Raw genomic sequence first — 14510 nt, forward strand, 5'->3', positions numbered from 1 at the left:
GGAAGTCTGTTGCGGTTGAATAATGAAAATGAATTTGAATAATAATGATAATAATATAAAAGCAATAAAAAAAATAAAGATGGAACGAAGATAAAATAAAATAAGTAAAAGAAAAATAAAATAAATGTTTTCGATTTTTTAATAGTACTGTTGCTTTGAAATCATCATCATCATCATCATCAATAAAATAATATCAGCAAAAGAATATTTTTTCTAAGAAATTAAAAAAAAAAAAATTATTTTATAAATGTAATTTTATTGTTTGAAAATTAAAACGGTAAATTAGGTTTAATGATTTCAAGTTCATTACATTATTTTGCAATAAAGTTGTTTAAGTATTTTTATTTCAAATTAATATTCGGGAAAAAAATTTTAACAGAGAAGAAAAAATAAACAACTTTTGTGAATAGTGAATGAATCAACTCGAATAAACATGATACTGTCGGCTTGCTGTCACTTGACTACTACTTTTTCTATGAAAAAAAGAAAAGAAAAATGTGACAAGTTGACGCATATTAAGAAGTGCCAAAAATAACCACAGATTTCTTTCAATGGAACGGTTAACCATAATTTATTATTACTGTTAATTAATTATTAAGTGAGTGATTACTTAAAATTAATTATCAATGAAACAATGATGATGATGATGATGATACTGTTGATGATGATGATGATGCTGTTGATGATGATGATGATGATGAATACCCCTTCAACTTTTTTTTTTACCGCGTCATATTTCGTCGTCCTTATTTTCCAACGTTATTTAGTTTTTCTGAAATTTCAGTATTTTTTTTATAAAGCTGCTGAACAAATAAAAATAGCTTAAAAAAGTCATCTTTTTAAAAAATTTCATTAAAAAATATATTTTATCATGAAAATGCTGAAAATTAAATTACGTATTGAAATATTTTATTCTCTGTTTTACGAAATCGAACGAAAAATGACGAAGTGATTTCCACGGGAATACATAGGCACGGGCTCGCGCGTGCTTGAGTACAAACCCATACACAACGTACATACATTCACACACACAAAATACGCTCACACATATTTCTGAACTTTATATATATATATATTTTTTTTATATAATTAAATTTTAATCATTATTTTTATGTTAAAATGTAAAACGTACATGCTTAATTTTAATAATTATATAATAAACAAACAAATAATTTAACGATTTCTTAAAATGTAATTTTTTCTCTCACAATGAAACATTTTCACTTTTTTATGTATGTGATAATTTAATGCATTTAAAATGTGTAATTAGTTAATATTCCTAAACAATATTAAAAGAAAGTAATAATAATATAATAATATTAATAAAAGTAAAATGCCTATCATAGTAACATTTTCGAGAAAAAAAGCGGTACTTTTTGGCTCGTTTGTGCATCCGTAGTTATACGAACAATGCAACCGTAATCTATTTCCGAAACAGTAACTCCGACGTCACAGTTTTCCCAGCATGCTTATACCGTCATGTCCGTCATCTTGTAAAAAGCCGAGAACATGAATAAGTCACGCTGTTGGAGCTTGTTTCACGTCATAAAAGTTCACTAATGGTCCCCACGGACTCCCAAACTGTTCCAGGTCGAGTATCCCTTTCCCAGGAAGCCCATATAGCGGTAGGATGTCTCTCCAGGAGGAGTTTTCCACATTTAAAGCGACCTAAGTTCGAGGCTTAGACAAGAGAAACAGACAGACGAAGTTGTTGTTTCTATCTAACCAAAATGGCAGCAGCAGATTTGCCCACAAGTACACATAAAATGGCCGTTAAAGGTGTCGATAGCCAACCCAGTGGCAACCAGCCGATGAAGGCCGAGGTCACTAGCAACGACTTCGAACCCAGACAGGCGCCGATCAAATCTCTCGGGGACTTACCGAAAAAAAGGACGACATTCAAAATCTTGGGTGTCACCAAGAATGCCCCTCGTAGTGGTAGTAACGACCCCCTCAATGATGATGGGGACAGTCTTGATGATTTGGACGAAAGCCACACGGAGGAAATAAGTTCGGATATCCTTGACAGTTCGAAGAACACGGACGGGGACCAAGATACACCGTCGGAGGACACTACCCACAACCTGACCCCGGACGAGATTGTTGTAAAAGAGAAAACCGATATCCACTCTCGATTCAAAGTGGTCAAGATAGAAACTAAGGAACCATTTCGCCGGGGACGGTGGATATGTTATGATTTCCTCGACACCCCAGCCAACAACAATGCCGACAGGAACGAGATAAGGTTCCTCGTCGATTCAGCTTCGGGTAACTCTAGTACTACAAGTTCTGTGAATTTTATTTTTGGGGTCGACGATCCCTCTAAGAACCCCTTTCTAACCCATCTTTTACCGTCGTTGGACGGTGTTGGCAGCTCTGCGCCCCCTGTTAATGTCGTGGCGGTTGTCCCCTCTTCTCTTCCGTCTGGTGGTATCCATCTACCGACCAATTCCGAAACTTTTAAACCCATCCAGCCCCCTTCTCAGCCTAGCCAGAACCAAGGCCAATCTATAAGGTCAGAAGGAGGTGGTGGGTCTGGAATACCGACTATAGCTCCACACGGAGCGAAAATAGCTGGCACCACGATACACACGAACCCAATCAGTTTACCCACATCTAATGCATTACCAGCTCAGAGCCACATGAGCCAAGGACACCAGGCTACCCCCATGAGCTCTAGTAAAACACCCGTAAATCCCACTGCAAATATAATAAACGTCAACCCGACTGTCGGAAGTTCCAGTGCTCCGACTATTACAGGGTCCTTACCCGGCACGACATCCTCCACTACCCTGCAGGGTGCCCAACAATCCCCATCAAACCCTGTATTAAGAGAATCTAGCAATTTGTCAGCCCCCCAACCTTCAAAAGTCCTTCCGTCTCCAGTTACCCGGGCCAACACCTCTCAGAGTTCAGCCCCCACAATCCATGTGTCCAATGTGACTAACCCTTCGGATGCCCATGGGTCAGCTAGCAGTATAGCACCAAGTAGTAGTAGTATACCCATGACAGTACAAAGTACTCACATGTCCAGTGCGGCCGGAGGCGGCGGCTCCCAGGCCACATCTGCACACCAACAGTCGCCCCTGACCGCCAATAGCCACATGCAACCGGGAGCGGTCACCCCCGGGATGAGCCACCCGTCTCTGGACTCTAAATCTGAGAAAAGCGGGCCCGTGTTGAGCCACGATGGGGTCAAAACGGGTGGCGACCATGTGAATGTACGTCCAGAAAATATCAAATTGAATGAGGTCCTTGACAATGACAGACTATTTGATACCTCAATGCAAGCCGCGGCCTCTCTGTCGCTTACCCCCCTCACGTCCGCCGTGAGTGAAATGGGGACCCCCGCAAAGGAAGGAAAGGAAGACAGGTAGGTCCTATCGCAAACCTATTTTGGTTGTATTTCTTTTAATAAACAAATATACAAGATGAATATATAGACGAGAGAAGAAAGTGATAATATTTAATGTTTCTGAAGAACCTTATCTATGCAAATTTTAAATGAAATAAAATAACTCTAATATTAATAGCTCTAATTGCATGCGTATGTACTCATTAATAACTATGAACGAGTTATTTTTATTTTATTTAAAACCTTCATTGACAAGTCTCTCTAAAATCTGAATTATTAACTGAAGACGACTAACAAAGCATGACAGTTCAAAAACGTCTTAACCATACAAAATGAACAAGCGGATCAAATTCTAAATATTCTATCAAATATTTCCCAAAAATATTCATGTAGATTTTTTTTTTCTAAAATTCTGAATTTCAACAAGTTTATTAAAAAACAAAAAATTATCGATTTTATATTAAAACCTGTAGTCAGTTTGTCCCAAAATACATTACTCTATTAGAAAAATTGTTTTTGAAATATATACATACAATGTATATGTTGATGTGTATATATATGAATGTGTGTGTGTGTGTGTACTTCGTTTACTCACATAAAATTAATATACAAAAGTATAAATTTATGCGTAAACTTGAAGTATTTGCTTCAAAAGTGCTCAATACGTAGGTAGAGCTAGAATTGTGTATGTTGTGTATAAATGTATATAAAATAGGGGAGGACATTTTTTTTTTTTTTCTAAAAATAAAGTATGTGTGTATATATATAATATTGATATATAAATAGGGAGGGTAAAGAAGTGTTTTATATTTAGAAATCCTATTATTTTGCTATTTCTACAGAATTTTAAGCGAACTGTCCTTTTCTTGTCTTTTCTTTTTTTTTAACTTCAACCCTAAACTTAATTCTATGTTTAATTCTGCAAAAGTCTGCTTAGTTGGATTTAAATTCGGCAGAAGCACCATTATTTTGCAGGTGTCATTGTATTCATTATAGTTTTTGTGATGGGAGTGGATATAATTATCTATATTTAAAAGAATCAATTCAGAATGTAATATTTATTCCGTGTATATTTAGTATATGATACTAAATATACTTAAGGCAAGTGAGCTCTGCAGTGCACAAAGATTTCTCATTGTAATGACGAAAGAAGTCAACAGTTGGCCTGGCGAATTCCTTCGATGGAATAAAACGAATGCTTCTCGTGAGACCATTTCCAATAACTAAACTTCTGTGGACTTTATCGTTTTGTTTTACTCTTTAAAGGGAAATCTAAACTTAGGATTAATCACAAATACTCATTCCATTATTTTTATTATCTTCAATAAAATTGTGACTATTTCTTGTATGTCTGTGTTTCCTGTCTGTATATCACTTAAACCAATTATCTAGTCAAATAAAAAAAAATATCGTAAAATAAAAAGAAATTAAAAAAAAAATTATTAAAAATATAATTATAAAATTAAATCCACCTAAATGCATTTCGGTTTATTCGTAAACAAATCGGCCATTTTAATCTTTTGTTAATAGTTTAAATAAGGGTTGCAAAAAAAAAAAAAATTCTTTGAAAGTTTGAAAGTAATTTGAAACACTTTAAACTGTCGAATAAAGTCATTTAAACTGGCTTTCAAATTTTCAGAAAACTCCTGTATGTTTTGGAAGCTGCTTACATTCAATAAGTTTAGAAATAAAGATCGAAACTATTACCTTAACTCTGTGTGTGTGTGTGTGTGTGTGTGTGTGTGTGTGTGTGTGTGTATTTTTTAAACAATGTTTTAATTAAACCATAAAACTTAATGTAAATCTCAAAATCTAATTGAAAAGAAGCAAGCGAACACTACAAAACAAACACGAAAGTAAATACTCCTGGACAACGCTAAGAAATAAATAATTTTAATTCACATCTGTTATAAGTCTGCTTTATATAGCACATAATCTTTTGATAAAATTGTAATGATTTTTTATGGCTTTTATTTCTACTTTCATCTTCATCCCTAATGGTTCAGCTTCAGTCACCACCACCGACACCTGTACATCAGCTGGTTTCCAGCTTTCTCATTTACACACCTGGATGTGTTGTTGATATACAGTCAAGGATTAATTAATTAAAAAAATATGAAAAACTAAAGTCAAGGTGATCATGATATAATCATTTTGTTTGGTTAAGGAAATTATTTGACAGGCAGGAAAAAAAAAAAGAAAAAAAAAAGAAAAACGAACTTTTCACCTGAGATGATTCATTCATTTTCGTTTCCTCTCTCACCTGATATGTGTGTAGGGGGAGTAAACAAATTATTTTCGTTTTAATTTGTTGTTTTTATCTCCCCACGAGCGCAAAGTCAGGCACAAGGTTTTTTTTTCTCTTTTTAATTAGAAAGGAAACTCTAGTTTCTTTACCAAAAAGAGGTACTCCACTCCACTCCATTACTCCAAGACCTTCCAACTTCCTATGAGCCAAAGATCTGGAGATTCACCCAAAAGATTTGGAAATGAGGCTAGAAAATTAAAGTAACACAACTTGATTTAATTCTTCAATAAATTTTGATTAAATTCAAAATATCAGTGTTTATGAACAATATTTTTTTTTTTTACACTTAACTATTTTATGATTGACAATTAACAATAAAAAATACTTATTTAAAATTTTTTTTATTTATGGTATGAAAACAAATAGGATTTTCTCCCCAAAAAAGTTTCCTATGAAAACAAATAAAATCCAAACATCCTTTTATTTTTGATATTTCTAAATGACATTCATCCTAATCTTACTGCGTATAATATTCTGTACACAAGTCCACATGCATATATTAAACAGAACACGTACATTATTACTTCCCTTTTTTTTTTTTACTTGAGAAATTTTCAATCTGACATGTGAGGGGAGGCAGGTGAAATTATTTATTATTATTGTTTATTACATAAATACACTTGCTGCAAGGATAAAAACTAAACTGTTACAATTCTAACACTTATAACCATCCATAAACAAAACGCTCAATTTTGATTAATAGAATCTAAGAATCTTTTATTTTTTTTACCTTTTTGAAATTAAATACAATTTAATGTAGAACAGTTATAATTCTAGTAATTATAGTCATCCATAAACATAACATTCAATTTTTTTTATTAATACATTTTATTTATTTTACCTTTTTGAGATTTCAAATAAATAATAAAAAAAAAAAAATAAAAATTCAAGCCATTGTTTTGATTGTGTAGATTTTTCTATTTTTTTTTTTTCTCTATTTTAAAAATGCTGGTATAAGATTATAGATTTTTAAAAAAATTTCGTTTCTTTCCAATAATCACTGACTGGCAATTATTAGTATCAATCATGAAGATCAGGTGCTATACTATAGCACCTGATCTTCATGACTTCTGTAAAGTCATTAAACTTAATTTTATTTGATTAAAATAAAACTGAAAATAACAATTGAAGTTAGAAATAGTATTTTAAGCTATTATTGCATTTTTCAAAGAATTTGTGATGACAATAATGCGAAAGTGTTTTTTGTTTTTACTGTTTATTCCTGGAGCAGACGGTACTCGTACTTCTAAGCCTACTTAAGAAAAATCTTTTTATTTTTTAAAATATTTTATAATTTTCCAATTATCGTTGTGTAAAAATTAACAAGTTATGTTTAAGAAAATATTAAACTGTCTGATTTGTTTACAAATAACCTAAAATGTATTCTGGTAGACTTACTTGTGTAATTTAATTTATGTTTGATTTTATGCTATTGCATTTTTTTGATTTCAATAATCGATTTATAGTAAAGAATAACGTATTTTTTACATAAAAGCGAGAAATACCCACGAAATTGTCAGGCAATTTGATTAATATGAATTAAAACTTATTTGCTATTGATTAAACAAAATTGAAACATCTGCTGATAAGTGGCTTTAAGATTTTAATTGTACATCTTACATCTCTGTAATTACAATAACCTTAAAAATGTGTATATTTTGTATTTTTAAGTGATTAATTAACTTTACTATAATGTTTTTGATCTTTAATTATCCCTCCCCCCCAGAAAAACCGGAATCTTACAATCAAAAAAAGAATTCAGAAGGGGAGATTACTCTGCCGTTTTCTAAATTCTAAAAAGGTTGAAGAAAATGTAACTTCAAATACCATTTTTCTTTGAATCAAACTCTTACAAGAAGTTATTTGTAACTTTAAAAATATGATAAACGTTATTTTTTTTTTTTTTTTTTAGTATAAAATATTTGGAACTATAAAAATGTATGTAAATGTTAAAAATATTTAAGTATTTTGATAATGCAGAATGAATGCAACAAAACCAGGTTAAAAAACGTTCTATTTCTGTTTAAACCTCAAATAGTTGAAGTGATTAGCCTTGTTAAAATTACGTTAATAGAATTCTGACCGATATGCCTAAAAGCAAGCAAACAAAAAATCCAGCTATAAGTTTTACAAAAGAAACAAAATCTATAAAAATGTTGAATTTGGCATAAAAGTTGAAATATACTAATCATAATTTGCCCTGTACTTATTTATTTTATTTATTTTTTAAATAAACATAGGATAGTATGTCCGATACAATATTTTCATCGACCCCCCCCCCCAACCAGGAGTGTTTATGATTTTAGTGTCTAAGGTGGTACTGCGATCTTTGTTGTACCAGCAACTTTTGTAGCAGTAAACAAACTATTTATTATAAGTGAATCAGGGGCGAGTGACAGAGGTCTGTATAGGTCGCTTGCTGGCGTCTCTCTGGCGATCGCAGCTGAGATCCCAAAGGGCTAAAAATAGTCCTTAAGGGGACAGCTCAAATCAATGCACCCTGCCAACCGATTGGTCAGTGTGGCCGAATCACTTTGGCATTGGGCATTGATCCGCTTATAGTAAATAGTTTAACTGCTACACTTTTATCACTGGACACAATATTAAAAAATGAAAAATTTGTTAAAGTTTGCAGCTTAATAATATTAAAGTTTTTTTTTTTTTTGGATTATTTGGACTGGTCTCATCTTGAGTGGTATCCACACAACGTTTTGGCCGATGTAACCTCCAACCTTCTTGGGTATACCTTGTTGAATTCGGAATCACACACATGTACATATATATAAGATATATATGTATAGGTATTATATGCAGCAATAAGTATAGTTCTTAGTTCTATAGTGATAAGTAGTATTTCAAAGCAAGAATAGATTTATATATTTTTTTTAATGCAATCCTTTGAGATGAGTAAATTGTATATTTATTTATTTACAATTATCCTCATTTTTATAGTCGTTTCACCACGTTTCGACCAACTATTCCTCTGGCCCTTTAGGACCCATAGTGCAGTGGATAGGTGTTGAATCTCTATGGTTCCAGGTGAGCATTGTCTGAAGATAGTGGTTTCAATTCTACCCAAAGCAGGCCAGAGGATTAATTGGTAAAATGTTGTGAGACAACAACTATGGAAAGCAGTAATTATTGAGAATACACTTAAGAGACTTAGCATTCCTATCTTGTCACAGTTAACAACCACCTGACGAAGGCAAGAAAATAGTTGGCTGAAACATGGTGAAATAACTATGAAGATGAAATAAAATAAATATAGGAATGGATTTAATGCTCCCAAAATTCATACTAGAATTGTTTACAAGGACCGATGGTATAATAAATAAATTACTAGGTAAAATTAATTTGTAAGTGACACTCTTCTAGTGTTCGAAGGTTCAGTTCTCATGTGCATAATACAAAGAATACAGTTGTTAATTACTTAAGACTTCTACCCAGTCATGGCTGATGAAAAAAGAACATGCTACCTCTGTGGATTAAATAAAATTCCATACATATTCCTGAATTCAAATGTTCGAAATCCCATACATATTCCTGAATTCAACAAGATACATTTGAATAAGGTTGGAGGTTACATCGGAAAAAAAAAAAATGTGTGAGTAACATTCAACGGGACTTCAAATAATCCAAATTATCAATTTTCATCGAAAAAAAATTCAGGAACATTTTTTTTTATTTATTTAAAAAAAATTGTTTGGAAATTAAAATTTTACTTATTTTATCTGTTGATGGCATTGATAATCAACATATGATCATTGCCTGAGGTCATTTAAATATGAGAAATGCTATCTACTGCACATGTCTTATTGCTAAGCCACTAAATTCTTGCTCTAGGGCACTAATGGTCAATAACAGGATCCTGAAAACTGTTTAATCCTTACTCATAATCTTATAATTTAATTCACCTTCTCTGATAGGAAAATCACATTGCTCGCATTGGTGGATCTTATGGATATGTAAATTTTTTTTTTTTTTTTACATAGAGGTCACTACTTATCAAGGCCCAGAATCCAATCGAGGATAAGGGTAAATCTTCTAAGTCATTAAACTTGCTAACAAAATCACAAGTAGTCTCATACAAATCCTAGTTGTTCTAATTTTTAATTAAAATTCTCTCTCCCCACTAGTCAACCAGATTGATTTTTTTGTTGTACTATTCATAATTTACATAAAATTCTTGTCTTTCCAGAGTGTCGCTTTGTTTGTCTGAAGAGTCCTCTTTCTGTAGTGTTAGTATTCCATTTTTGACATAGTATCATGTACTTAGCATTGCCAACCAAGTGTTCTAACAATATCTATACTATCAACTCTTGGCATCACCAGCAGCTAAATGGTTAACGACACTGACTGACAACCTGGATGTGCCAAGTTCAAATCCAGTTTGTTCCACATTATGCACTTCCATATTATGATGTTGGCAACTGCCATATGGTCCCTCCCGTAAGTACCTGATGTCTAACTAGAAAGATATTGAGGAAATGCATGCCAACTATAATAATATGAAATGAATGAATGGTACTTAACAGCAATCATGCACAGCTTTGGCCATCAGATAGGATATTAAAAAAAAAACATACAAATAATTAGCGTGCATTCATCTTTGCAGTTGCATTATGAATGCAATTTGGATGTTCATGACAAAATGTTTATTTTTGGTCATTAAAGGCATTACACAGCAATCGTTACCAGTAAACCTTGATATCACTTGATTGCATTGTATGCAGAAAGGGATGATGTTGCACGCATTTAAATTTCTAAGTCATTATTTTATTTTTATTTTTTTGTTTTTTACTCTTATCCACTCCCAAACAAGGCATGTTTGCACTTGGGCATAAGGGGCTACTATTAGAATAATGCCTACAGGGGCTCTATGTAAGGAGTTTAGCAGCAGGATGTCTATTCAAATATTTAAATTTCTGCTTTTTAGTAGTCAGGAAAGCAGGAAAAAGGGAGGGAATTTCAAAGTCTAGCAGTTTATGGGAAGAAACTAGAGTAGAAGACTTGCTGGCAGCTAGAAAATTCTACAGTGAAGGGGAGGGATTTAGTTGCTTGTCAGATTAGTTGGGGTATTTACATCATGGAGACAAATACTATTAGTTTGTCGGAGCACATTCCATTAAAGTACCTGTAAAACAGACACAGATGCAACATTCCAGCGACAGGGGTTAAAACTTGGTTGATAATGCCGAACCTATTAGGTTGGAGATGCTTTTTTGGACTTTACCTAAAGGAGGTACCAGTGGTAGATGTACCATCCCAGATATGGCAACAATACTCCATATGCAGGTGAATGGTAGGTTTGTAGAGATACAAAATACTGTTGGGTGTGAGTAGTTTTCTAGCATGGTAGAGGGAACAAGTCGTTATAGGCCCTGTGACAATATCTTCAATTATATTAGTATAAATTCCTTTATTTATACAAACATTATTGTCTACATATGTGCATACATGTTTCAGCTGCTATCCAACTTCAACGTGCATATATGAGAGAAAAGGAAAAGGTCTGAATGTGTATGCATGTGCTTACCAGTGTTAACAGATTAATAGATAATGAAGTTAATACTTTTTCTATCTATTATTCCCCCCCCCCCCTCCAAAAACCAAAAAGATTTGTAAAATTGTTTTTCTATCCATCTCGGCAAAGTTGATATGATAGTTTGAAGCTGGATTTCAAATGAAGTCGTAGCTTAAACATGTCTACACATATGTAGCCAATAAAGATTGTATAAATTAATGGTTTACCTTTTATTGAGCACTATTTTGGAACACTGTTGTTCCATTGGATTTACATTTTGGAAGACAATTTGTTGGTGTGTGTCAGTTTGTTCCCTATAGATTCTGAAACGGCTGGGCTAATTATTAAAAAAAATTCACACCAATGTACTTTGTGTCTGAGTGTTCTTAAATAGGTTTTGTATAAGAATACCCCAATAGGTATCAATAATTGAAAAAATGTGATTAAAGAAGGAAGAGTTCAATTTTGAACAAAGTTAACATTCTTATACAGCCCAACATCACAAGTGCATTTGAGAAGTTTTATCACTGCACTAGCCTGAACGGCGTCGTGTATAAAATCAATAGTAGGTTCTTTAATAAAACGGGTGCATTTGAAATGAATGTTTCTGTTTAGAACACAATTGAACGATGATGATTTATTTTTGCATTTTAAACTTTAATTCAAGCCATTAAGAATAATTTTATGAAAGCAATAGTAAGTTCTCTACAGTGCAATGTGGACTACAATGTATTATAGACTAAGTCACCGCAGGGAGACATGTGAAGCTTCCTTCTCCTACACCACGATCGATCCCCAACTAGAGCAGGCAATCAACCGATTTTATTGAAAAATGGCCAATTTCACCAATGTCTATGACAAAAGTATCATGTGGAACATTCGTTGATCCTTATTCAATCTTGGGCAACGTCGGGTCTTCTTACTAATATGTGTGTGTGTGTGTGTGTATATATATATATGGCGATTAAGCTACGTGGAATATTCACTGTAGCTTAATCGCCATATATATTTTATAAATTACTAATTAGCTCTATCTACGTATTGAGCACTTTTGAAGTAAATACTTAAAGTTTACGCATGAATTTATACTTTTGTATATTAATTTTATGTGAATAAATGAAGTAGTTATATATATATATATATATATATATATATATAAGAATACCTGTTCCAAGATAGGTAAAATTAATTTCTCAAACATAAGTTTTGCATGACTTATGGTTATAGTCAAGATTTAATGATACTAAAGTTTGTCTGTAATTTTTATCAATTACAATAGCCTGATTTTGATTCTAGAAAATGTTTAAAAGTTAAGGCTTAAGGGATCGGAAGAGGAAAATATTTAAATACTTCCCAAAAACTGAAATTTGGAAAATACTTATTATTTGATGGCTAATATTTATTCATTTATTGTGAAATTTTAACTATATATATATATATATATATATATATATATATCTACACACACTCGTGAGCAAAAAAAATGCGCCAAACAAATTTTATACATTTTATTGCACTAAAAGCTATATTGAACAAAGAACAATTGAACAAGGAAACTTAAACGAGACTAATAACACAGAACAAGATATTTACTTTAATAAATGCTTAGGATGGAATCGCATTCCTTTTTGATTTTTTTTTTTTTTTTTTTTTTTTTTTTAAAGATCAATCATTTTAGACGTGCTCTCAACCAAAGTGAAACACTGAAGAGATGCTATTCCATTCGCTTTGCACAGCTTTCCACAGTTTGTCATTATTCTCAAAAGTTTTTCCGGCCAATGCACGAGATATTATGAACCAAATATTCTCAATTAGGTTTAAATCTGGGCTTTGACCTGACCAAAATATCACATCAATTAAATTATCAGAAAATCACTTTTTGTGACGTTAGCAGTGTGTGCAGGGACATTATCACATTGAAAAATAATGTTCTGGAATATTCCCAGCTTCTGGATACTTAGTAACAGTCATGTTTCTAATATTCAAATGTATTCCTTTGTATTGATTGACTTCTCACATCTAATAAGTTCCCCAACTCCTGCTGCAGTAAAAGTTCCTCATACCCTCCGTTCTCGTGTTTAAATGTCGTTTTTATGCAACTTGGTGAAAATCTTTCTCCAGTTCTTCGATTGCACTGTTCGGGAGCATCACTAACAAGACAAAAGCTTGATTCATCTAACCAGAAAACATTCCTGAGCCAGTCTGTATCTTTCTTGCCATAACACAAGAAAAATCTCTTTCTATCGTTGATGTTCTTAGATAAAAATGGCTTCTTTGCACACCTTTTAGAAGAAAATCCCATTTCTTCCATTCGTCTAGATATTGTATATTTAGAAAGAGAATTTCCTGCCCCTGTTTTGAATTCTTTGCTATGGTCAACATAAGTTTTCTTTCGATCCTTCAAAACAGTTAATTTAAGCCTGTGGTCGTCCTTCAAAGTTGATGCTCTAGGGCGACCAGATCACGATTTCCCTTTTCACAAGCGTTCGACTTTGAACCTTTTGACCAATTCGCTTCACTACAGAAAGAGATATTTTCACATTTTTTCTTAAAATACAAAAATCTGCTTGTAAGTCATTTTGGACTGCCTTAATCCAGCAATTCGGTTTTTTATATCCTCGCCAAGATACAGTCTTACCATTTTTAGGATTAATTTTTCCACTTATTAATAATGATCTGCAAAATAGAAATTTTCAGTTAAAATTAACAAAAATTCATGGAAAAATATTGAAAAATCGATTTCTTCCTTTCACTCTTGGCCCATTATTATTATTTTTTTTTTTTTTTGCTTGTGTGTGTGTGTATATATATATATATATATATGTATATATATATATATATAATTTTTGTATTGATAAAGTAATTTTTGACTTAAAATGAACTGTTTAGAAAAAACGTAATACTTGCAGGTCTCAGTTTCTGTATGAATTAAAATATATTTATCCGTATTTTATGACTGGGTAACGTTGGATAGCCTGCTAGTATATACATATTTTTTATACCAGCATATAAAACAGACGTTAAACCAAATATGATGATATAAATTTTTTTTTTTTTTTTTTTTTTTTTTTTTTTTACATAGGTATCACCACATTATCAAGGCCAAGAGGCCACTCAAGGATAAGGGTTAAAGAGTGTACAGTAGAAATTGGTCAATATAGTAATCATTAGTAATGAAAATTTGGTAAATTTGATAACTTATATGGAACGGCTCATCAAGAACTTATTTACGTTAGACTTGAAGACAACCATATTGTAGTCAGCAGGAAAACGGAAGACAATTCCACAGGCGTGCAGTTCTAAGAAAGAAGCTTTGTTCATGG

At 32.4% G+C, this 14510-nt stretch overlaps 1 protein-coding gene across 5 annotated transcripts in view; it reads left to right on the forward strand.

Annotated features, from left to right (window-relative positions):
- Positions 1–1437: 1437 nt before the first annotated feature.
- LOC145292141 (uncharacterized) overlaps positions 1438–14510 on the forward strand; it is a 506863-nt gene continuing 493790 nt past the window's right edge. For 2 of the 5 annotated variants that reach the window (XM_080138267.1, XM_080138268.1), the window contains exon 1: positions 1439–3373. In XM_080138267.1, coding sequence (XP_079994393.1) covers positions 1731–3373 — 1643 coding nt within the window. In that variant the 5' untranslated portion in view covers positions 1439–1730. Of the gene's footprint in view, positions 3374–14510 lie in introns of all 5 variants that reach the window. The other 3 variants (XM_080138263.1, XM_080138264.1, XM_080138265.1) reach the window with 2 other exon arrangements.

This window comes from Euprymna scolopes, chromosome 13, assembly GCF_053919585.1.
Source record: "Euprymna scolopes isolate OS-2025 chromosome 13, ASM5391958v1, whole genome shotgun sequence".
NCBI classification, from domain to species: domain Eukaryota; kingdom Metazoa; phylum Mollusca; class Cephalopoda; order Sepiida; family Sepiolidae; genus Euprymna; species Euprymna scolopes.